Source organism: Manis pentadactyla, chromosome 15 (genome assembly GCF_030020395.1).
Source record: "Manis pentadactyla isolate mManPen7 chromosome 15, mManPen7.hap1, whole genome shotgun sequence".
Taxonomy (NCBI): Eukaryota; Metazoa; Chordata; class Mammalia; order Pholidota; family Manidae; genus Manis; species Manis pentadactyla.
The window spans coordinates 23437710-23464873 of NC_080033.1; the positions used below are offsets into that span (position 1 = coordinate 23437710).

Sequence of the window (27164 nt, forward strand, 5' to 3'; positions counted from 1 at the left end):
TATTTCTGAGTAGTAATGACATCTAACTGGATACACTTACTTGTTCATTAGCTTCAAAGAATAATACTTCCACTTCATCCAAAATTAGGTGACAGAGTCTAAGAAATAATAAACTTTGATATTTGAGAAGTCTCAGGAGGCTATCTGGTGTTGTAACAATTATGTCACCTATATTTTAAAAGAAAAAACAATGAAAATTTTAGATTTTCCATAGGTTTTTCTAACATTTCCTTTGCTAAGATTCCACACACTTTCTAGAAATGCCTTCTAATGAAATAAAACACTGCTTGTCTCACTGAGGTGGATGAGGCAGAGAGGCCTGGCTGCCCAGGTTAACTCCTGTCATTTAACTGATTATAAATAGGTGAGCTCTCACTAGGCTTTGCACTTCTGAAAGGACAGGAGGGCTTTAGTCAACAGTTAACAAAAGGATGTGTCCGATAAGTAGTTGATGGATGAATCATGTGGTTTTTCTCAGTGAAACAGATGTCTCCTCGTCTATATCCATCTGAAATTGAAGAATGAGTCTGGACTAGTGGCCATGGGCTCTATCATCACACAAGCCTCATGTCATCTGCAGTTTGCAAGCCTGGCCGGGCAGGCTCCACTGTGGTCTGTAGGGAAAATCAAACAACTCAGAAAGGATGCTTACACCCCTTTGGGAGCTTCACATTTTTGGCTTCATCTTTGTGGAGACCAATTGTTAATAACACAGGATGAAGAGACCTGGAGGGCATGGTATAGTCTCCCAATAATTCAAAGATAAACTGGGCCTTTTTCCACCCAGGGCACACGATGACTGCCAGAGGCTGCAAAGACAAACAGATTCAGATAATTTTGGATAGAAGTTTGGAAATGAAAATAGTATATGTAGAGCATGCAGAACATTCCCTGGGACAGAGCAAGCTCTATGTAAGCTTTTGCTGTCATCATCACGTAAGTCAGAAAAATTAACATATAATTTCATTAAAATGGATTGACACACATTGACCCAGATTTTCCTAGGGCTTACACTGAGCCCATCACCAGTATTAATTCACTTAGTCTTTAAAGCTTTCTTTAAAACAGGTAGGACCTACTGTTACCTCATTTCATAGATGAGGAGTCTAAGGCACAGAGAGGTGAAGTCATTGCCCAAGGCTGCACAGCTAATCCACAGTGGCAACAGGATTTGAACCCAGGCAGTCTGACCCCAGAGCTCCTGCTCCTAAGGACAAGTATGAACTAACTGCCTCCTGGAAGGGGCCTTAAAAAAGGTTAACATCTCTTCCTTAGGCTGTAAGTTTCCAAGAGCACCACCTGAACCTGCCCTGCAGTGTCCAGGATGCCTCCTGAAGGGGCACTGACTGCCAGACACCTCCCTGGACACATGCCCTCCACTGACTGAAGACCAAATGAGTCTCCTCTCTCCCACATGCAGATCTAGACCTAAAAGCAGGCAGATCGTGGAGACATGGAGAGAGCAGAGGGGGTACAGGAGGCAAGACCTGGACGTCCCTTTCTGGCTCAGGCAGGATTCTAGCTCAACACAAGTTACACCTCACCAAGGGGTCAGCTGCCAACTAACTGAGGGATATGGATGTAGACCCTTAATCTTATCAAATCAATACATGACCTTGCCAGTACAGATCCCCAAAGGAAAATTATTAAATTACATGGTGTAATTACAAAAATAAATGAGTACCTTTTCTAAATGCAACTCTACATGTCTTTTCTTACTGTTTTTCACTTTCTAATGAGTGATGGAACAGTCTGTGGCATATCCTTTGTGACAGGATCTGAGATAGAAGTTTCCATACATCAGCTCACCCAACAGCAAACACCCCGCAGAGCAGAGTTCGCTACTCCACCATCAGCTGATCCTAGCACCGATTCTCTCCTTTCCATCACCCTTCTCAGCTCTCTTCACATTCTTAAGCATGGAAAAAATTAAGTGGGATTATAAATTGTGTGGGGTACTGTGAAATAATGTGAAGAATATGGGACAGGATAACAGAAAATCTAAATTCTAATCCCACTTCTAATCTCACGTAGCTATTAAGAATTTATACCAGTAACTTTCACGACCATCTCATAGGGTTACCATGACAATTCGATGAATATATACATAATCTATATATTCATTCTGAACATCCAGGACTCTCTAGACTCAGCTGACAGCCCACACCTGGGGGCTCAAGATGAAAATCAGTGTTAGAGGATCCAGGACTGTGATAAGACGAAGGACAGTTTCTGCCCTGCCAGCGCGGAAACCAAATGAATAATGGAACCTAAATTTCACCAAAGGTAAAAAGTATGTGAAAATTAAATATTTAATCCATTTTGTTGGTACTTACTCCATTTCTACTTGGTAATGACTTGTAGCAGCCCCCTGTTTGCAAAATGGTGAGCACTGGTGGAAGGTACAGGAAAGGGTCTTTCCCACAATGAGAAATAACTACCACATCACACCCACGAGCTATTGGAGGCCAAGAGTAAGATTCAGTGTGGCTAGGTCCTGGAAACTTACTTCTTAGAAGAGCCTACAAAACATCAACAGCCAAAATGCACAATAAAGCACAGAAAACAAAGCCTCCAACTTCCCCCTCACTGTACCCCAGCCACCACTTTCTACTGCTCAGCCTGGTATTTCCTAAGACCTCACTTGTAAGGCCTCCTGCATCTCTGCTGAGCACCAAACTCCTGCTGTAAGACTCCTGCTTTTCTGGGCTCCAAACGAAAAGGATCAAATAAGCAGTCTACTGGCAGAGAGCTCAGCAGAACAAGAAAGTGGGTTCTTCTAATAATTTTCCAGTAAATCAGCTTCACTCGTAAAGCTTTGTGAAAACATGCCTTTATTTGCTTACTTTTCACAAAGTGTGCCAACAGGATACAGCCCTCCAGCCACACTGCTACTACCCTCCAAGGCTAGGGTCACCGGCGCCATTCTCTTCCGACGTCCTCGTCCCAGGCCCTGGGTACTCCCTGCACAAGCCAGCAGCAGTCACCCGGGGCCTTCCCACACCATCGCCCTTTTATCTGCAACTGGTGTTGTCTGCTTTCCTGGCTTACTTTCTTGTTCTGGTGGAGAGCATATTTCAGTGGTCTCTTGGCAAGGGGCAGAGGAAGTCCACTTGTTTGAGATTTGGCATGTCTGAAAACGTCCTGTTCTCTCTCATGCTTCACTGAGAGCTAACTGTGGACCTCTCAGCAGGAAATGGCTACGTCAGAGTTGTGGAGTCAGTGCCCCCCTAGTGTTATTGCAGGTCTGAGGCCATTCTGACTCCTGACCCTATGTGTGGGCCATTCTCCTCTCTGGAAGCTTCAGGATCTCTGAATCCCCCATTCTGATGCTTCACAGCATGTCCACTAATTTCCTGCTGCTCTGTCGTGCTGGGCCTGTGGGGGGACACTCCTATAGTGGAGAACCACACCTGGTAGGTCCAGAAATCCTTCACTTGCTGCTCTTTTCACAATTTTCTGCCTTCCTCCTTCAAATTCGATTTCAGAGACTGGACCTCAAAGACCCTCAAATTCCCCCTACCCCTGCAATTTCCATCTCATCTTTTGTTCTACTTTTCTATAGTTAGCTTCCATTTTATCTTTCAAACCTACCATCTGGTTTTCATTTCTATAGTATTTTCCATTTCCAGGAACCTTTTAAAAATTCTCTGTTCCTGTTTACAGCTTCCTGTTAAACACATGCAATATCTTCTCTTATCTCCTAGGGTACTTATTTTGTAACATTTTCCTCTGAAATTGACATTGTTTATTTCCTTCACAGTTTGTCTTGGTCTTTTTCTGGTGAGGGCTTTCTTCAAATATCTAAGGATTCCGTGTCCACACGGAGGAGGACAAACAGTTAAGCTGACCAGAACACCTGTGGGCGGGGCAACACTCATCACCACGTACATGCCACATCGCTGAGGACGACAGGACAGCGAGCAGGCATTTTTACTGGGAGAATTCCAAGCAGAAGCATCTAAAGGTTATTTCTCTAGAGCCATTCTGTTTCTCCAAAAAGAGCCAGCCGGTCTCCTTCCTGAAGAACAGGCTGTGACTGTTCCAGAAACAGTAAGGAAGCTCAATCCCCTCCCACTTTATGCCTCCCTCTGTGATGTCTGTCATACTCTGTTGCCCATTCTCCTTCTAGAAGCCTGTGGAAATCTCTTGTCCACTAAAGACTTTGCTCTCATTCTATTCATGCTTGTGATTTATCTTTTTTTTTTATCAAGAAGGAAATAGGTGAACATGTATGATCAATCTACTAAATGAAACCATAGGTCTATAAAGCAATTATGAAAAGAATGCTAAGAAGTCTAGTATTAATTGCCCTGGCAACTTGTTGCTCCTTCTAAGCCCCTTTCCAGAGAGACATTTGAAAACTTATTTCAGAAAAGCATTAAGAGATAAACAATGGTTTTTCCACAAAAGAATTATTCACTCATAAGAAGTTAACCTAGGCCTAAAGCAAACAAATCATACAAATGCAACCTCAGAACTGTTTATTAACCCTTCTGCATTAGAATAGGTCAGTATTCCTTTGTGACTTCGGTTTGAGAAACACGTTCACCTTTTTCAGGTCTGCCGAAAGCGGGGATACATCAATGGATCGGCAAGGCTCAATCTTATTCCGGAGCATCACGGAGGGCTGCGGTGAGCCCAGCTTCAACTTCTGCAACTGAGGGAACATGAGCGTTAGACTGCGCTGTCAGCACCGAAGGCCAAGAGCTTCATGGAAATGAAGACAATACAAACGTCTGATTTCAAACTAAGAACTAGGTATGTATGCTTACCAAAAATCACCAACACTGCCAAAATGAAAGGAAGAGCATCTATTACCCAAATAAAAAAAGAACAATTTCTCTAAAACATACAATAATTCACTAGATAATTTCTAAAAGGGTGTCTTCAGGTAGAGTCCCCCCTCTAAGGGGTTTCTCTTCTACTCTCATATCTAGGAGGGGGAAAAAGGGGTTTAATGAGTAAACAGTATTCTTTCTTTTTTCTTTTTTACTTTTTCTAAGGGTTGTAGAATACCTGTTCCAGGTCAGAGATTCCATCAGCTTTCAAGGGATCAGGATTTAAAAACTGCAACAATCTGTAAAAGAGTTAAAAGGACAATTTGAAGAAAAAAAGAGGTTTATATTTCTTCAACTGAGCTATTATTTTAATTCTTCCTTAAAAGAGGTCAATGAGCTGCATACTTCAAGGTATAGCTATGTGATGACTGCTTGTTCTGTTGTGCCTTGCAGGATGAGAGCCATGGTGGTCATGCCAGTCCCACGCTTGCCCCCCAGGCCCTGGGCCCCAGGCTGTGGCCACAGCCCTGCCAATCCCAGGACCACTGGTTCTGAACCAGGAGAAATACTGCATTATCAGCAGGTCATCTCAGGTTCTTAAGAAACCCACTGCCTGAATCCTTTGCTGTTTAATTCTAAACCACTTCCAGGTTCCCTGGACCCACAGTGGACTGACAGAAGAACTGATATAGTTTAATCAGTGGGTTCAAAGTAAACGGAATTTAGCCAAACAAGAGAGAAGATACAACCTTCTAATTACCAAAATAAAAGGCAACAGAATATCTCAGGGTTAATTTATCAAGTTATAATTTCATGTAATCAAAGGAAGAAATGAGCTACATGGATAATCCAGTATCTTTTGTTCCAAGGAAAATAACCACTTGTAACACCACAACTTTTAGGTGTCAGGATGCAGGGATGCTCTGGAAGGAGGGTGTCAACTCATACACATTACCAGCCCTCCTAGACCCATGGGCTCTCTGGCAGCCTTCAAAGCCCCTGGCCCTGGGACACGGAGGAGCTCCTGCCAGGGGAGAAGGTACTGCAGGGCCAGTCTTCCCAGGCTGATTAGTGGCTACAGTATAACCTACCCACTGCTGAACTGTCTGAAACTCATTGTCACTCTGGTGGTTTCAGAGAAGCCATACATTACTGAGAATGTAAGAGTGCTTTTAGGCTGGTATGATAAGAAATCATAAAAATTGGTATGAAAATGTTTCATGGACTAAACAAGTATAAAATGAAGTTGCTGCTTTACAGTTATATATATGTACACACACACACAGACACACACACACACATATATATATATATTAACTTCAGACCAGGAAATCCAGGTCTGAAATTAATAATAAAATCATAAGTAAATTCTCCCTGCTTATAATTTCATAATAGTTATTTCAATAAAAAATTTAGGCCAAAAAAAGCATCCATACTTCACACAGCCATTCTTCTCATTATATTCTTTCTTCTCAGCCAATCTAAGCAGTTTCTCATTTGACTTCTGACATAAAGCACTAGAAATAAAAAAAATTTATTAAAACTTCTGATCCCATTTACCCTGATCCTGAAAATACCTTTATTTTCTGGGAGAAAATGGAGGAAGTACCACTGAGGAATATGTTGATCTAGGTAAGTAAATTTCTGTGAAAGCCATGAGCTCTGTAAGCATAAAAACCATTTTCACAGTTCTGGTGCTAGTCAAGAGGGAGTAAACCTACTACAGCCTCTCTTGATTACAACTAGAAACTCTGGATAAAGTACAAAACTATAGGGGAGAGAAGTCAAAACAGGAAAAAACAACCATGATCAGGGAGAGTTTCCTGGGCTTTACCGTCCCTTATCTCTCAGTGTTGACCTGAGGGTGGTCAGAGACGCAGAACTGTGTAGTGAATATAAACATCAAAAGATCTTGAGACAAATCCTCTATTTCAAGCCAGAGAACCAGGAGCCTTAGTCAGAGAACATGGGGAATCCCAACTGATTTCCCTTTTCCCTCTTTTCCTCCCTTGGCCCTGCCCATGGCGAGCTTCTATCACAGAGCTGCGCGCTGCAATGTGACAGCAGAGCCATCACCTAAAACCCCAAGAGAAGACCTCTCCCTTCCTCTAGAAGATCTAGGAAATTGGGAACCTGTGGTCTAAAGACTGTGTTGGGAAAATTTCTACTTTTTCCCTTTTTTCTTTCTATTGCTGCTTTGCTTCACAATTGGCCCCAATCACACAGAACTGCATGGCAGTTTCTACAAGAGAACCACCTATCTTGCCAGAGGAACAGAGAGGGAACATCTAGAAGACAGTGAATGTGAGAAAGAAACCTGTGAAAAGAGAGAGGAGAGGAGGATCCCCTATTTCTGTCTGTGGCCCAACACAAGTCCCAGATTTACTCCAAGCTGAACATATTTGGAACAGACCCAAAGACCCAAAGCACCATATCAAACACTTGGAAACTGAGCTAATGTTGACTCATCAGAAAGCAAGAGAGAGAATGAGGTCTGAACCTAAGAGAGCTGATGATCTCCTGCTAAAACAAACAAACCATGAAAATGACATAATCAACCTTCTCCGGAAGATGTTAACAGAACAGGGTCTCCACTATAGTATCCAAAATACAATCCAAAATTACTCAACATACAAACAGAAACAGGAAAATCAGATCACCTATCAAGGGAAAAGATAATCAACAGGTGCCAACCCCAATATGGCAAGAAAATTTTAGAAGTAAAAAATAAATGCAATAAGTAAAAAATTCACTGGATATGTTGAATAGCAGAACAAAGATGAGAGAAGAGTCAAGTTAAAGATAAATCAGTAGAATTATTAATCTGAAGAATATCAAGATAAAAAGGTTGGAAAAATGAGCAGAGCCTCAGAGATCTTTGAGACAGTATCAAAAGGTCTGACATTGTCTCACCAGAGTCTCAAAAGGATAGAAGAGATGGGTGCAGAAAAAGTATTTATAGAGTTAACAGCTGAATACTCCCCAAATCTGATGAATGAAAGAAATCTGCAAATGGAAGTCACTTAAAGAACCCCAAGCATAAGAAACAAGAGAGAAACTACATCAACACACATAGTAATTAAATTGCTCAAACCATATTTTTGAGAGAAAAATCTCAAAAGCATGGGGAGAGCACATGCTGCAAAGAGAGGAACTAAGATGGCATTATATTTTGCACTGGGAACAATGTGAGCAAGCAGATAGTAGGAGCAACATCTTTAAAATACAGGGAAAAAGGAACTATCAACCTAGAATTCTACACCCAGCAAAAATACTTTTTTCAAAAGTGAAGCTGAAATAATTTTTTAGACATAGGAAAGCTGAAATAATTCATCACCATCAGACTCACAATACAAGAAATAGTAAAGCAAGTCCTTCAGGTAGAAGGAAAATGATAGCAGATGGAAATCTGGATGAACGCACAAAATGAAGAGAATTGATGGTAAGCAACTATGCAAATATGGAAGCTATTTTTGTTATTATTCATTTAAATCTCTCTGAAAGATAACCAACTGTTTAAATACTAATGACAACAGATTCTAGTTTTTATAAAAAATGTATAAATAAAATATATTACAACATTAGCACAAAATCCAGGAAGGGAGATATGGAAGCATACTATTCTAAGATCTTATACTATATGTGAAATGGTGTAACATTACATCCTTTCTGTGATTTCATCAATATCACTGACATGCATCTTGATGAGAACAGGGTTACTGTCAAAGCCTTTGACACTCATCTTCAACAATCCACTCTTTGCTTTCTGCCAACTTGTGTTGCTACTTGGCCCATTTCTACCCATCCTTTAACTCAAGACAACTTCACTGAACCTGACTTAGAGAAACAACTTTGTCCAACAAGGTAACAAGGAAACTTGAGCCACTACCAGTTTTTTGTCAGTTGTGCTGCTAACCAGTTGTCACAACACTCTTCTTTTAAATAAATATAGCTTTAATCAAATTTTCCAGGGACACTCTTTTTTTATTTGAAATTGGATACTTTCCTATCATAAATCTTGTAGAACCCTGTGTAAGACAATATCACACTTAAGTCTCTAGTCAGTTATCAATCACACTGAATTTTCGATCATACCTTGTTGCTGGCATATCTGGTTCAGCATACATGGTCATGCCCCTTTCTGCTGGCCAGTACACTGAAGAGGCAACACACTGTAAAAAAATTTTTTCAGAAAGAGTATGTGTGCTAGTAAGATATATATTCTTGAGACAGCAAAATTCCATGGGAGCTATTCCCACAAAAACCATCCCAGATAATCTTTAGGTAAGATAGATACAGGAAGGCAAAGGTGATTACACCATTAGCATAACCACTAGACTGAAATGTCTATAAATAGCAGGTAGCTGGCATTTCAGATAACCAGTGCTTAAAAGGTCCTGTAATTACTTTCACCTGTCTTGTCAAAGGGACTAGGGGACAGGTTAGAATTGAACTGAACTATTAGAGTATCCCATAATCCCAAATTTTCACACTCCTGTTAAAATAAGAAAAATACCCAATTTTGGAGAGAGGCCACTAGGCCAAGAACAAGGGCTGGCTAAGAGAAGGGCTGGTGTTATATCTTGTTTTTTTGAAATACAGAAAACATGCAAACCGTATTTTTTCATAGATGAAATTATCATAACCAAGGATTTTTTTAAAAATACAAAACATATTTTTCTTTCCTAATAGATTTTAAAGAATATTCTAAAATTAACATTATATGAACCTTATATCTAATGAACATTTAAAAATACAACCTTATTTACATCTTTTAAAGAGATGCACTGTTGTTTCTTTTCAGATTTTGTTTTAGGTGAAGCTCTCAATGAATTCATATCACATTTTATAGCTTTATCTGTAAAATAAATAGTGACAAAAGAGCTATCTTAGAAAGTGTTATTAATAAATAGAAATAGGACAAAAAGGATTATAATTTTTAAAGTACTACCATAAGACATTAATACATAAAATTATTGTGGAATAGGGTTTGTATTAAACCTTAGGGGATTAAATTTAAAAATCACCCTTATTATATTTAAAAAACTGTTTTAAAAAAATCCCTTTACCAGAATTAAAGATAATTTATTTTCCCAACTTGGCAGACTATAGTTTCCAAAGAGGGTCACACATGTCTCCTAACACACATGCTCCTACAATGTGGCTTTGAGGCTTCTCCCACTGAGAGATGGGCTCAGTATTCTTTTCCCATGAGCCTGGGTGGACTTATCAACAAAATGATGTAAGAAGAATAAATGGAAAAAAAGGAAGGTATCAGCTCAAGAGGATTAGAGAACAGGGAAAGAAAGCAAACAAAAATCACGATCACCTGAAAAAACAAAATGAGATGATGAAAAAACTCCAAATACATATTTAATCACAATAAACGTACATGACTTGTTAAAAAAAATTAGAGGTGCACTTATAACAAGAGAAATGGAAACTATTCTAAGATACTATTTGTAGACTAAAAAAAATCCACAGCTTGGAACACTCTCTGCTGTGAGGCTGTGGGCAAACAGGCACAGGCTTTTAAATTTCTGGGGGGACTCCAGGATGATACAGCACCTGTGGACAGGTACCTGTAATATATAATAAAATCATATTTTAACCTAAAAAGCCTTCCAGGAATCCACCTAAGAGATAGAGCACCACAAATGCAAAATAAAGTACACTGGAACAACTGGATGCCCACATGGGAAAAATAACCACTGACTATTACATGAAACTAAAATGAAATTTTATTGTCTCCCATGGTGGTCCCACAGGCAAGGTGAACAGTGCTGGCTGTAGAGACCCTAAATCAGCCAGGACAACTTTGCTGTGCTGTGAAGATGCCATACAGTCACTCTTACCTGTGTCAGCCAGGCCGTCACAGCCCCTCACCCAAGGCTGAGAAGAGAAACAGCTTGAATATTCAAAGAGGATAAAACTGAACAGGAACCTGGTTCTCACGTCCTTTATAGAAATCTTTAGGAGAATGCATAGCAATCCTAAACCTTGCCTCCTCTCACACACAGACAGTCCCAGAATGTGCAGAGTCTGTACTTTTAAGACACTAACCAAAGGTATCCTTGGCAGCTGCTTGGTGTATTGATTAATGTAACCTCTTTGCTGCACCACCACCCTCCTCTGCTGTCTACACTGTCTTCAAACACAAAGCTCCAGAGCAGTCCCTCAGAGCTTTCTGACTAACCCCCTGCTTTACAATCCTCAGTCTGACTCTGAATAAACTCCCTTTCTTCATACAATAGCCATGTTGATTTCAGTTGACAGTTATCTCACATCATTAACTTGAAATGGATCATACAACTATATGTAAAATCTGAACACAGAAAATGCAGGGAAAGCAAAGTCTTTTTAAAAACCCTGACAACTTGTATTTAATCAAAATGTAAAACTTCAGCTCTTAGAAACATACCATTAAGGAAATGAAAAACAAGCCACAGACTGGGAGAAAACTCATTCATGATACATATATTTGACAAATGACTTGGATCCAGAACATACTTAATAATCCTCAAAGCTTATAACAAAACCCATTTTTTTAAAATGGCAAAATATACAAACAGGAATTACACAAAAGAAGAGAGAGAAACTGCCAATAATTGCGCATGAGACTTGTGAAACACCCTGCGCACTTGGGAAAACCATCTCCAGTCCAGAAGTCAGTCCTCACCGACGCACCAAGAGGTAACAGGGCAGTGCACTGAAAAAATTTCAGGCATATCCAAACTGAGAAAGTTTACCTCCTACATACTCTTTCCTTAAGAAATAACTTGAGGATGTGCTCTAGCCAAACAAGAACACCAAGGGAGACGATGTCAGGGGACACAGCACACAGGCTGTAACTCAGAGTGGTGAAGAGAAGCCAGGGTTTAAATGGGAATGGTAAGAGGAAGCATTCTGCTTGTAGGAAGATTGGACAATACTGTGGTTTAGAAATCACAGATACCAGAATGTGTGAAGCTCAGAAAATTGTGAGTACTGAACCCATATCACCCATAACTTTTGGAGAAATAAGTAAAATAAGGATAGGGAAAAATAATTATGTTCTTAACACCACCAAAGTAAAGATAGCTAACTGGAGCAAAAACCCCAACAGATTGAAGAGGAAACAGCAATTCAAGTGATCATTGTAAGCAGAAGCACTTGGGAGGAAGGGCAGTGCAAAGGCTGGGAGGGGACGGGTTTGAGCTTCAGAAGAGAGCTAGCCTGCTGCTTCTCACGCTGACTAGCCAAGTCAGAATCACACAGGTCATAAGCCTATCTGCAAGGATGTGTGCTGGATGCAGGAAGGATGCAGCACGAAAACTGGGACTTTTAGAGATTTGGTACCACAGGTAGTTCTGCTACCAGCCAAGATGAAGTCACAAGGACTGAATTTACCCTTCCAAACTGAAACAAAGTAGAAAACCAGACAAAATACATGAAACAATGCTTTTTAGACACTGGATATAAGACATTGCAGGCCAGTTGTCCCTAAGGGCGGGGAATGGGATGAGTCCTATGTCACCCAGCTTACTGCCTAGACAAAGCTGCAAGGATACAGGGAGAGGGGACCCAGATGGAGCTGCGCAGTCCACCTGAATCAAGGACACAGAGAAGGGAGTCCAAAAAGGCTGAGGTGGCTGGAGTATAAGAAAGGAGACAGCAGCCAGGAGAGGGAGTGCTGGAGAGGTACAGTTCAGTTCTAACGCCCGTACAGTCCAACCTTTACAGCAGGGGCCCACAAACTACTTCTATAAATGGTCAGATGGGAAGTATTTTGGGCTTTGTGGGCCAGATGGTCTCTGTCACAGCTGCTCAACTCTGCCTGTAGCATGAAAGCAGCCACAGACAATGTGTAGACAAATCAGCAGGGCTGTGTTCAGTGAGGCTTTATTAGTGTACACTGAAATTTGAATTTCATATAATTTTCAGATGTTCATGTATCACAAAATCTTTTGTTTTTTTAAACCATATAACTCCTACTCTAGTTCATCGAACCTCTGATTTTTAGCTGGGCATCTCGCAGTCCAAAAGGACATCTCCCAGATCTTCCTCCCCCACTAACCATGAGCCAAGCCTCCTTTTCTTTCCCTCCCTTCCAACTGGCTAGACAGGAGACAAAGTGATAAATCACTGTGGAGCAGATGGCAGCAAAATCCTAAGGATGGCAATATCGCAGTAGAGCACAAGCTTCGACTCCTGAGGACCCCCCTGTACTTTTAGGATATGTTGGAGAGATAAACTTCTTGTTTCAAAAGGTGGAGGGAAAGAGAGAACTGTTTAATCAAAATGATAATGTACTGCAGGAATAATTATAACATATGTAGAATTAAAACGTATGTCAATAAAAAAACAAAGGCAGGGAGAGAGGAAATGGAAACCCACTGTTCTAAAATTCTCATACTACACATGAAGTGGCCTAGTATTACTTGAAGGCAGAATATGTTGAGTAAAGATGTATACCAAAAAACCTAAAGCAGCAACGAAAGTACGAAACAAAAATTTATAGTTAATAAGCTAACACAGGATGTAAGATAGAAGCATAAAAGTTGCTTAATCCAAAAAAAAAAAGCCAGAAAAATAGGGAGAAAAGAACAAAGAACATAGAAATAGAAAACTAATAGTAAGATGGTACAAACCCAACAGCATCGATAAATTACATTAAATATGAATTATTTAAACAACCCAATTAAAAAGCAGAGATTGACTGATTAGACTAAAAATATAAGACTCAACTACATGCTGCCTATAAGAACAACCCTTGAAATATAAAAAGACAGATAGATTAAAAGTAAAAGATCATATGGTAAAAAGGAGATACTATGCTAATATCAATCAAAAAATTATGAGGTGGCTACATTTATATCAGACAAAGTAGACTTCAGATCAAAGAATATTATCTGAGATAAAGAGGGTCATTTAACAGTGATACAGAGATCAATTCGTCAAAGGGACATAATAATTCTAGACCTTTATGTACCTAAACCGCTAAGCTTCAAAATACATGAAGCAAAAACTGACAACAATGCAAGAAGAAATAAAGCAATTGTATAGTTGGATATTTCAACACCTCTCAATAGCTGACAGAACAGAAGAAAAGCAAATAAAGACAGAGAAGACTTGAATGACAGTAGCAACCAGTGTGACCTGCCATATATGTAACTGTCCAGCAGCAACAGTACACATTCTTCTCAAGCAGGCACAGAACATTTTCCAAGAGAGAGCATATGCTGGGCCATGATAAAAGTCCCTATAAATTTTAAAAGATTCAATTCATACAGATATGAATGTATGAGGCTTAACTAACCAGAGCCTAAGGGTTTGATCACAGACTAACCGCTCTGACAGAAAACAAATACCCAAACATACCCCCTGGAGCCAACCTCATACCAAATGAGAATCTGGGACAACTTAAAGGTTCAATAAAGATGGACATTATATGTAGAAAAAAGAAAGGGAAGTGGGATGCTAAAGAATAAATAAATCCTGTGATATTTACCAATCTTAACATTTTAAAACTCAGTTTAACTTCATTTCAGTCCCAGAATGTAAGGTTAGAATCCACCACGCCATTGTATTAAGTAAAAAAATCTAATCAAACTGAAAATCAGAAACTTCTCAGGTCCAAGAGAAGAATGAGATCATGAGGCAAACCATTTCCCCCAAAATTAGAGACACTTAGGCGGATATAGAGAATCACAAAAGAGCAAAACCTCCATGGGACCCAGCACCAGAGCAGGAAAATCTGAACTGTGACTGGCAATTGTTAGAGGCTCAACTGGAAATGTGGGTTAGAAACTCCAGTGCACTCCACCACCACACACACTTTTGTGAATTTTACCTCCTGGAAACCTACCAGGTCAGTGAGGATAATTGTCAAAATCCCTTTGGGCTTCCAGCTGGGAGAGGAGGAAAATAACCATTATGAAATAAGCCAGAGTATTCAGTTCTTCTTAACTAACCAGAGCCTAAGGGTTTGATCACAGACTAACCGCCCTGACAGAAAACAAATACCCAACCTTACCCCCTGGAGCCAACCTGCCCCACCTAAGGCAGAAGAGGTGACAGACTAAAGAGGATCTGTGAATGTCACAGCCCAGGGGCATTGGCGCCCTAAAAGGCTGAGAGCTAATCATAGCGCTAGAGACTTCCCCTCCCCCCACACCTTACCACCAGATTACTATATGCCTGTTTACCCAAGTTTCTTTCACCCGGTATATCATGTATGGCTTTAAACAAAATAATTACAAGGCATACTGAAAGGCAAAAAACTCAGTTTGAAGAGACAGAGGAAACATCAGAATCAGACTCACATATAGCAGGGATGTTGGAATTATCAGATGGGGATTTAAAACAATTCTGATTAATATGCTAAGGGCTAATATGAAAAAAAGTAAACAATATGCAAGAACAGATGGGTATAGAATTCTAAGAAAGAATCAAGAAGAAATGCTAGAGATGAAAATCACTAACAGAAATGAAAATTGCATTTGATGTGCTTATTAGTTGACTGGACTCAGCTGTGGAAAGAATCTCTGTGCTTCAGGATATGTGCATTTCAGAAGGAATAAGGTAAATCAAAACTTTATTTTTTAATTGATTAATTGATTTAACATGTAATACCTTCTTCAAAATAATAGCAACAATGTATTTGGTTATGTATGCTTATTTGTGTTTGTATATATGTGTGTATATATGCACATTTACAAACAGTTGATCCTCAAACAATGCAGGTATCAGGGGCACCAATTACCCCATGTAGTCAAAAATCCACATGTAACTTTTGACTCCCCAGAATCTGAACTGCTAATAGTCTACTGTCAACCAGAAGCTTTACTGATACCATAAACAATGGATTAACACATATTTAGAATGTTATATGTATTATACATTGAATTCTTACAATAAAGTAAACTTGAGAAAAGAAAATGTTTTTTCAATTGTTGCAAATCTCCAAAAAATTTTCCAATATATTTATTGAAAAAAAAATCCATATATAAGTGGCCTGTGCTGTTCAAACTCATATGGCTCAAGGGTCAACTGTATAGTGAAACTGAACAAAGGGAACATCATTTAAAATAGTTCGGAGGCCAGAAGGGGCAGTTCTCATGTCTTACCAACTCGTCATTTGCATACGCCCAACAGGAACACTGTTCTCCAGAGTTGCCTATGGTTTTGCATATAGCTTTGCATGTCCCAAATTGCAATTCCTCTGACATTCTCACATAAACCCACTTTGCTGGTTAAATAACTGGCTGTTTTGTTTTCAAGGCTGACTCTCTGTATACAATGTATATATGTGTGTATATACATATATATATATATATATACACACACACACACATATACATATACGTATATATATATCCAATGTGTGCTTAAGTACAAGTGAAACAAATGACAAGGATACAAGGGACAGGAAGAGTAAATTAGGAATATTTTGTTATACAGTACTTTCATCCCCCCAGTGAAATACTTAGGTACAATCTAACAAAGTTTGATCTATATGAGGAAAACTACAAAACTCTGATGAACAAAATCAAAGAAGAATTAAATAAATTAGAGAGATTACATGTTTGTGAATGGGAAGCTTCAATACTGTCAATGTGTTAGTTCTTCCCAATTTGACCTACTGATTTAATGCAATTCCAATCAAAATCTTAGCAAGTATTTTGTGGATAATGACAACCTGATCTTAAAGTTTACATGGATAGGCAGAAGATCCAGAAGAGTCAACACAATACTGAAAGAGAAAAACTCAGCTGGAGGACGGACACTACCCAACTGCAAGTCTTAGTACAAAGCTGCATTAATCAAGACAGTGTGGTGTTGGCAAAAGAACAGACAGATCAGCGAAACAGAATATGGAGCCCAGACATTAGTCCACATAAGTACAGTCAACTGCTGTTTGACCAGGGACCAAAGACAATGCTAAGGAGAAAATAGTAGATGGAACTACTAGACACTTACATGCAAAGAAACCACCAAACAGTCTAGACACAGACCTTATATTGCTCAGAAAAAATTCACTCAAAATAGATCACAGACCTAAATGTAAAATGCAAATTTATAAAACTCTAGAGAATAACACAGGAGAAAATCTAGATGACCTTGGGTTTGGCAGTGACTTTTTAGGTACCACATCAAAGGCATGACCCATGAAAAAAGTAATAAACAAGCTAGACTTCATTAAAATTAAGAACTTCTGCTCTGTGAAAAACACTGTCAAGGGCATAAGAAGACAAGCCACAGACTGGGAAAAAACTTTTGCAAAACACACATCTGATAAAGGGCTGCTAACCAAAATACACAAAGAACTCTTAAAAGAGTAACAAAGCAAACAACCTGATTTAAAAATGGGCATAAAACCCCAACAGACACCTCACCTAAAAAGATATACAGATGGCAAGTAAGCATATGAAAAGATGGTCCACATTGTATGTCAATAGGGAAATGCAAATTAAAACAATGAGATATCACCACATGCCTATTAGGATGGCCAAAATAAAGAACCCTGGTAACACCAAATGCTGGCAAGGTTGTGGAGCAATAGCAACTCTCATTCATTGCTGGTGGTGGTTTCTTACAAAACTAAATAGTCTTACCATATGATCCAGCCATTGCACCCCTTGGTACTTAACCTATATGTTGAAAACTTATGTCCACACAAAAACCTGCACTCAAATATTTATCTCAGCCTTATTCATAACTGCCAAACTCAGAAGCAACCAAGATGGTCTTCAGTAGGTGAATGGATAAACAAATGGTGGTACATCAGACAATGGATTATTATCCAGTGCTAAAGAGAAGTGAGCTATCCAGTCATGAAAAGACATGGAGGAGTCTTAAGTGTACATTATTAAATGAAAGAAGCGAATCTGTAAGACTACATAGTCTATTATTCCAGCTATATGACACTCAGAAAAAGGTAAAAGTAGGGTGACAGTATGAAGATCAGTGTTTCCCAGAGAGGAGGAGGATGGAGGGATGCTAAACAGGACACAGGGAATTTTCAGGGGGGTGAATGATAACGTAGTGTGGATACACGTCATTACACCTTTGTCAAAACCCATAGAATGGACAGAACCAAGAGTGAACTCTAAATTAGGTAGTTTGGGTAATTATGATGTGTCAATGTAGGTTCAAGGATCCTTCCAAATGTTTCATCTGGTGGGAGATGTTGATACTGGGATAGGTCATACCTGTGTGGGGCAAGGGATATATGGGAAACCTCTACACATTCTGCTCAATTTTGATATGAATGTAAAACTACTCTAAAAAATAAAGTGTTTTTAAAAGGAGGGAAAATCTATAGACAGGAAGAGAGTATTAATTATTGGTATAGAACAGAATGCAAAGAATATAAAAGAACTGATGACAGAGGATGAGAGGAGGAAGAGGAAAAATAGTGTTCATATCCTCATTTTAGAGGTGATCAGTAGAACTAAAGAGTTATAAAATTACATTAGATGCTGTTCCTCCTTCTTCACAATTCAGTCCAAAGCCTGTCAGGCGAGGCAAAGAAAAAGGCATCTGATCTGCACTGCTCCGGAAAGGAAACCTGGTGCCTGAGGGTCTCGGAGCCCAGGCTGACTGAGGTGAGCACCCAGAGGGTAGAGGAGGGAAGATCTCGGGGTGAGGTATGAGAGCCACGCAGGGTGAGGAGGGTGCCTTTGTGAGGGTGGGAGTGGGGGCAGCCAATGTGGAAATACAGAACTCATGTGGGGGGTGAGACTGAGCCTGACACAAGAAAGCATCCACATGGGTGCTGTTTGTGGTGGGCAAAGGTATCTGCCTGAACCAAGTAAGTGACGGGAGTGCGAGGTGGGGGGCAGTGCCAGCACTTGAGTGGCATAAGGGGAGCATCTGCACAGAGGTGTAGTAATGGCAGCAAAACATTTGTTACTTATAAGACCAAAAAGAATGGTTATTTATATGGGGGACTGGCCCCCATAAACAGCTATAGTAAGGACGATGGGAAGTAGGATTCTCACAGGCACAAAAGGGTGTGAGAAATTTGGAAAAGCAGAAAACTAGAATAAATCCAGCAGCAGGATCACAAATAGAAGTATTGTTGTAAACTCTTGGTTTCCATTACATAAATCACAGACAGTTATGAATGAGATGCCAACACAAGTGTACACACATGTACTCATACACACACATACACATATACCCTAGGTCTGTCGGCTGAAATGGCCTGGGAGCAACAAAACCACAGTGGAAATGAGCACACCTAGTGCCCATATCTTGGTTTCAAAATGCCATCTCCCAAGAGGGAGCCAAGATGGCGGCGTGAGTAGAGCAGCGGAAATCTCCTCCCAAAACCACATATATCTATGAAAATATAACAAAGACAACCCTTCCTAGAATAAAGACCAGAGGACACAGGAAAACATCCAGACCACATCCACACCTGAGAGAACCCAGCGCCTCGCGAAGGGGGTAAGATACAAGCCCCGGCCCCGCGGGAGCCGAGCGCCCCTCCCCCCAGCTCCCGGCGGGAGAAGAGCAGGCAGAGCGGGAGGGAGACGGAGCCCAGGACTGCCGAACACCCAGCCCCCGCCATCCGGGCCAGAGTGCAGACACAGTGCGTGCGCAGGGCCCTGGATACTAGGGAAACAGGGCAGCAAGAACAGTGAGCGGGTACCGGAGGCCTGGCGCCAGAGGACATAAGAAAAGCGAGCGGCCATTTTTTTTTTTTTTTTTGCTGTTTTGTTTTGATGAGCGCTTTTTGGAAGTCTTAAAGGGATAGGGACCCCAATACTAGGGAAACAGGGCAGCAAGACTGGTGAGAAGATGCCTGAGGCTGGCGCCGGAGAATAAAGAAAAACGAGCGGCCAATTTTATTTATTTATTTATTTAATTAATTAAAAAAATTTTTTTTTTGTGGTCGTTTTGTTTTGGCGGGTGCTTTTTGGAAGTCTTAAAGGGGCAGGGCGGGACACTTAATCCAGAGGTAGGGAATCCGGGATCTCTGGGCACCCTAATCCCCTGGGCTGCAGGGAGCAGGCAGGCCCCTTACAGAGATAAATAGCCTCCCAGCAGCTCCTGCTCCAACGCACCTCCACCATTTTGGAGTAGCTGCCCGAGCCAGGCCACGCCCACAGCAACAGCGGAGATTAACTCCATAGCAGCCGGGCAGGAAGCAGAAGCCCTATCTGCGTGCAGCTGCGCAGCACAAGCCACTAGAGGTCGCTGTTCTCCCAGGAGAGGAGGGCCACAAACCAACAAGAAAGGAAGTCCTTCCAGCCGTCACTCGTCCCAGCTCTGCAAACTATTCCTATCACCATGAAAAGGCAAAGCTACAGGCAGACAAAGATCACAGAGACAACACCAGAGAAGGAGACAGACCTAACCAGTCTTCCTGAAAAAGAATTCAAAATAAAAATCATAAACATGCTGACAGAGATGCAGAGAAATACACAAGAGATATGGGATGAAGTCCGGAGGGAGATCACAGATGCCAGAAAGGAGATCGCAGAAATGAAACAAACTCTGGAAGGGTTTATAAGCAGAATGGATAGAATGCAAGAGGCCATTGATGGAATTGAAATCAGAGAACAGGAACGCATAGAAGCTGACATAGAGAGAGATAAAAGGATCTCCAGGAATGAAACAATATTAAGAGAACTGTGTGACCAATCCAAAAGGAACAATATCCATTTTATATGGGTACCAGAAGAAAAAGAGAGAGGAAAAGGGATGGAAAGTATCTTGGAAGAAATAATTGCTGAAAACTTCCCCAAACTGGGGAGGAAATAATCGAACAGACCACGGAAATACACAGAACCCCCAACAGAAAGGATCCAAGGAGGACAACACCAAGACACATAATAATTAAAATGGCAAAGATCAAGGACAAGGAAAGAGTTTTAAAGGCAGCTAGAGAGAAAAAGGTCACCTATAAAGGAAAACCCATCAGGCTAACATCAGACTTCTCGACAGAAACCCTACAGGCCAGAAGAGAATGGCATGATATATTTAATACAATGAAACAGAAGGGCCTTGAACCAAGGATACTGTACCCAGCACGACTATCATTCAAATATGACGGTGGGATTAAACAATTCCCAGACAAACAAAAGCTGAGGGAATTTGCTTCCCACAAACCACCTCTACAGGACATCTTACAGGTACTGCTCTAGATGGGAGCACTCCTAGAAAGAGCACAGAACAAAACACCCAACATACGAAGAATGGAGGAGGAGGAATAAGAAGGGAGAGAAGAAAAGGATCTCCAGACAGTGTATATAACAGCTCAATAAGCGAGATAAGTTAGGCAGTAAGATAGTAAAGAGGCTAACCTTGAACCTTTGGTAACCACGAATTTAAAGCCTGCAATGGCAATAAGTACATATCTTTCAGTAGTCACCCTAAATGTTAATGGACTGAATGCACCAATCAAAAGACACAGAGTAATAGAATGGATAAAAAAAGCAAGACCCACCTATATGCTGCTTACAAGAAACTCACCTCAAACCCAAAGACATGTACAGACTAAAAGTCAAGGGATGGAAAAACATATTTCAGGCAAACAACAGCGAGAAGAAAGCAGGGGTTGCAGTACTAATATCAGACAAAATAGACTTCAAAACAAAGAAAGTAACAAGAGATAAAGAAGGACACTACATAATGATAAAGGGCTCAGTTCAACAAGAGGATATAACCATTCTAAATATATATGCACCCAACACAGGAGCACCAGCATATGTGAAACAAATACTAACAGAACTAAAGGGGGAAATAGACTGCAATGAATTCATTCTAGGAGACTTCAACACACCACTCACCCCAAAGGATAGATCCACCGGGCAGAAAATAAGTAAGGACACAGAAGCACTGAACAACACAGTAGAGCAGATGGACCTAATAGACATCTATAGAACTCTACATCCAAAAGCAACAGGATACACATTCTTCTCAAGTGCACATGGAACATTCTCCAGAATAGACCACATACTAGGCCACAAAAAGAGCCTCAGTAAATTCCAAAAGATTGAAATCCTACCAACCAACTTTTCAGACCACAAAGGTATAAAACTAGAAATAAACTGTAAAAAGTAAGCAAAAAGGCTCACAAACACATGGAGGCTTAACAACATGCTCCTAAATAATCAATGGATCAATGACCAAATCAAAATGGAGATCCAGCAATATATGGAAACAAATGACAACAACAACACTAAGCCCCAACTTCTGTGGGACACAGCAAAAGCAGTCTTAAGAGGAAAGTATGTAGCAATCCAAGCATATTTAAAAAAGGAAGAACAAGCCCAAATGAATGGTCTAATGTCACAATTATCGAAATTGGGAAAAGAAGAACAAATGAGGCCTAAGGTCAGCAGAAGGAGGGACATAATAAAGATCAGAGAAGAAATAAATAAAATTGAGAAGAATAAAACAATAGCAAAAATCAATGAAACCAAGAGCTGGTTCTTTGAGAAAATAAACAAAATAGATAAGCCTCTAGCCAGACTTATTAAGAGGAAAAGAGAGTCAACACAAATCAACAGCATCAGAAACAAGAAAGGAAAAATCACGACAGACCCCACAGAAATACAAAGAATTATTAGAGAATACTATGAAAACCTATATGCTAACAAGTTGGGAAACCTAGGAGAAATGGACAACTTCCTAGAAAAATACAACCTTCCAAGACTGACCCAGAAAGAAACAGAAAATCTAAACACACCAATTACCAGCAATGAAATTGAAGCGGTAATCAAAAAACTACCAAAGAACAAAACCCCCGGGCCAGATGGATTTACCTCAGAATTTTATCAGACATACAGGGAAGACATAATACCCATTCTCCTTAAAGTTTTCCAAAAAATAGAGGAGGAGGGGATACTCCCAAACTCATTCTATGAAGCTAACATCACCCTAATACCAAAACCAGGCAAAGACCCCACCAAAAAAGAAAACTACAGACCAATATCCCTGATGAACGTAGATGCAAAAATACTCAACAAAATATTAGCAAACCGAATTCAAAAATACATCAAAAGGATCGTACACCATGACCAAGTGGGATTCATCCCAGGGATGCAAGGATGGCACAACATTCGAAAGTCCATCAACATCATCCACCACATCAACAAAAAGAAAGACAAAAACCACATGATCATCTCCATAGATGCTGAAAAAGCATTTGACAAAGTTCAACATCCATTCATGTTAAAAACTCTCAGCAAAATGGGAATAGAGGGCAAGTACCTCAACATAATAAAGGCCATCTATGATAAACCCACAGCCAACATTATATTGAACAGCGTGAAGCTGAAAGCATTTCCTCTGAGATCGGGAACTAGACAGGGATGCCCACTCTCTCCACTGTTATTTAACATAGTACTGGAGGTCCTAGCCACGGCAATCAGACAAAACAAAAAAAATACAAGGAATCCAGATTGGTAAAGAAGAAGTTAAACTGTCACTATTTGCAGATGACATGATACTGTACATAAAAATCCCTAAAGACTCCACCCCAAAACTACTAGAACTGATATTGGAATACAGCAAAGTTGCAGGATACAAAATCAACACACAGAAATCTGTGGCTTTCCTATATACTAACAATGAACCAACAAAAAGAGAAATCAGGAAAACAACTCCATTCACAATTGCATCAAAAAAAATAAAATACCTAGGAATAAACCTAACCAAAGAAGTGAAAGACTTATACTCTGAAAACTACAAGTCACTCTTAAGAGAAATTAAAGGGGACACTACAGATGGAAACTCATCCCATGCTCGTGGCTAGGAAGAATTAATATCGTCAAAATGGCCATCCTGCCCAAAGCAATATACAGATTTGATGCAATCCCTATGAAACTAACAGCAACATTCTTCAATGAACTGGAACAAATAATTCAAAAATTCATATGGAAACACCAAAGACCCTGAATAGCCAAAGCAATCCTGAGAAAGAAGAATAAAGTAGGGGGATCTCACTCCCCAACTTCAAGCTCTACTATAAAGCCATAGTAATCAAGACAATTTGGTACTGGCACAAGAACAGAGCCACAGACCAATGGAACAGACTAGAGAATCCAGACATTAACCCAGACATATATGGTCAATTAATATTTGATAAAGGAACCATGGACATACAATGGTGAAATGACAGTCTCTTCAACAGATGGTGCTGGCAAAACTGGACAGCTACATGTAGGAGAATTAAACTGGACCATTGTCTAACCCCATATACAAAAGTAAACTCAAAATGGATCAAAGACCTGAATGTAAGTCACAAAACCATTAAACTCTTGGAAGAAAACATAGGCAAAAACCTCTTAGACATAAACATGAGTGACCTCTTCTTGAACATATCTCCCCGGGCAAGGAAAACAACAGCAAAAATGAACAAGTGGGACTATATTAAGCTGAAAAGCTTCTGTACAGCAAAAGACACCATCAATAGAACAAGAAGGAACCCTACAGTATGGGAGAATATATTTGAAAATGACACATCCGATAAAGGCTTGACGTCCAGAATATATAAGGAGCTCACACGCCTCAACAAACAAAAAACAAATAACCCAATTAAAAAATGGGCAGAGGAACTGGACAGTTCTCCAAAAAAGAAATACAGACGGCCAACAGACACATGAAAAGATGCTCCACATCGCTAATTATCAGAGAAATGCAAATTAAAACTACAATGAGGTATCACCTCACACCAGTAAGGATGGCTGCAATCCAAAAGACAAACAACAACAAATGTTGGCGAGGCTGTGGAGAAAGGGGAACCCTCCTACACTGCTGGTAGGAATGTAAGTTAGTTCAACCATTGTGGAAAGCAGTATGGAAGTACAGCAAATTGCTCAAAACAGACTTACCATTTGACCCAGGAATTGCACTCCTAGGAATTTACCCTAAGAATGCAGCAATCAAGTTTGAGAAAGACAGATGCACCCCTATGTTTATTGCAGCACTATTTATAATAGCCAAGAATTGGAAGCAACCTAAATGTCCATCAATAGATGAATGGTAAAGAAGATGTGGTACATATACACAATGGAATACTACTCAGCCATAAGAAAAGGGCAAATCCAATCATTTGCAGCAACATGGATGGAGCTGGAGGGTATTATGCTCAGTGAAACAAGCCAAGTGGAGAAAGAGAAATACCAAATGATTTCACTTATCTGTGGAATATAAGAACAAAGGAAAAACTGAAGGAACAAAACAGCAGCAGAATCACAGAACTCAAGAATGGACTAACAGGTACCAAAGGGAAAGGGACTGGGGAGGATGGGTGGGTAGGGAGGGATAAGGGGGGGAGAAGTAGGGGGGTATTAAGATTAACATGCATGGGGGGGTAGGAGAAAAGGGAGGGCTGTACAACACAGAGAAGGCAAGTAGTGATTCTACAACATTTTGCTATGCTGATGGACAGTGACTGTAAAGGGGTTTATAGGGGAGACCTTGTATAGGGGAGAGCCTAGTAAACATAACATTCGTCATGTAAGTGTAGATTAGTGATACCAAAAACAAAGCAAAAAAAAAAAGGGCAGTTCTTTTGTGGTAACCTCCAACGAGTTCTACACAAGGGTATAAAGGGCATATAAAAGTGTAGGCAAAGGGTCTGATTGTGTTTATACAGAGGATCAAAGCCTAATTGGGCTACCCCGAAAATGAACTAAGATATGATATGAAAAAGAACTTCCAACATCTGCACTCTCTGGAAGACTCATGCCAGAAGATGATCATCAAAAAACCCCAACAAAGATCCACGCACTGCTACAGCTGTAGATGCACTCATCCCACCAGTTCCTGGACTTGCCATGGGAATGAGGAAGGAGATATCTAAGCTGACCTGTGCATCCAGTAAAACAACAAATTTGACTGGATCTATACTGTTGGAACTCAACCAAGAATTTGGAGAAGTGCAAATTGTAGCGCTCCAAAGTCTTACAACTACAGACTATTTACTGATAAAAGAACATATGGCATGTGAACAGTCCCCAGGAATGGGTTGTTTTAATTAGTCTGATTTCTCTCAGACTGTTCAAGTTCAGTTGGACAATATCCACCATATCATAGATAAGTTTTCACAAATGCCTAAGGTGCCTAACTGGTTTTCTTGGTTTCACTGGAGATGGCTGGTAATTACAGATATGCTTTGGTTAGGTAACTATACTCCTATTATGTTAATGTGTGCGTGCAATTTAAGTAGTAGCTTAAAACCTATACATGCTGAAGTACTCTACAAGAAGATATGTCAAAGAAATAATCAATCTTCCCATGTTTTCTTCCACCTGCTACTTCTATAGCTTTTCTTCTTCCTTCCTAATTACAACCCTTAAATAGAATTCGTGCCTCATATCAAATTTACCGAGTATCATAATTCTTCCAAGCGGTAAAGATACCTCAAGACAAATGTTGGGCATAGAAGCTACAGGGCATAAATATGCAAAGAAGTAAAAAGCTAACCTTTTCAAACAATAAGGCTTCTCTCTCACTTACCAACTTCACATTTCCCTGTATGGCCCCGGAAGATGACTGGTTAGCCAGAGACGGGTAAGATTCCTCAAGGGAGGAACAACCTAAGACAGGCACAGTCGCAGGGGGGCCATCAGGTGAGAAATTGGGGATCAACAGAGGTGAGGCTTAGAACCTCACCCCCCCTGTTCTGAGAGAAATCTTCTGCATACGTGGATGTTTTATTGCCCTGGTCTAGCTTGGATTAACACATAGTCTACAGGCACACACCTGATCATCCACATTTGCTCTCTTACAACACTAAACTATGTTTTCTACCTTTATCTTGTATCTACCTACCACTTCAGCATTTTATTAAAAATAATAATAATAAAGAGAGAAATGCGGTATCCACATATAAATCAAGTATAAAAACCAAATGAGTATTCATATTTGAACTGACTGTTTAGAGTTCATAATGCATGAGCAAAACCGAAGGTTTCTGTGATGACTGCCCTTGTACTGTTCACTATGTAACTTATTCATTATGTAAGAATTTGTTCTCCATGTAAGAACTTGTTTGTTATGCCTCAGAAGATTGGAGACTGACGAAAATTAGGCTTGGGGTGGATTAATGATTGTGCATTGAGCATTGACTCCCCTATACAGAATTTTATTGTCGTTAACAACCATTTGATCAATAAATATGAGAGATGCCCTCACAAGAAAAAAAAAAAAAAAAGGACAGACTTCCAATGGTAAAATAAATAAGTAACTGGGATGTAATGTATAGCATAAGGAATATAGTCAAGATATTGTAACAGCTTGGTAGGGTGATAGCTGGAACCTAGAATTATGTATATAAATGTTTTACCACTGTGTTGTACACTTGAAACTAAAGTAATGTAATACTGTGCGTCAACTACCCTACAATAAAAAATAATTATTTAAAAAAAAAAAAAACCT

General features: G+C 40.0%; 1 protein-coding gene across 3 annotated transcripts in view; it reads right to left on the reverse strand.

The window, feature by feature from the left end:
• TDRD12 (tudor domain containing 12) overlaps nucleotides 1-27164 on the reverse strand; it is a 79427-nt gene that overhangs the window by 29086 nt on the left and 23177 nt on the right. For 2 of the 3 annotated variants that reach the window (XM_036929848.2, XM_036929847.2), the window contains exons 9-16: nucleotides 9542-9639; nucleotides 8877-8953; nucleotides 6218-6298; nucleotides 5020-5080; nucleotides 4553-4660; nucleotides 2337-2522; nucleotides 653-809; nucleotides 41-168 (exon numbers count right to left, since the gene is read on the reverse strand). In XM_036929848.2, coding sequence (XP_036785743.2) covers nucleotides 41-168; nucleotides 653-809; nucleotides 2337-2522; nucleotides 4553-4660; nucleotides 5020-5080; nucleotides 6218-6298; nucleotides 8877-8953; nucleotides 9542-9639 — 896 coding nt within the window. The remainder of the gene's footprint in view (nucleotides 1-40; nucleotides 169-652; nucleotides 810-2336; nucleotides 2523-4552; nucleotides 4661-5019; nucleotides 5081-6217; nucleotides 6299-8876; nucleotides 8954-9541; nucleotides 9640-27164) is intronic. The other variant, XM_057493000.1, reaches the window with a different exon arrangement.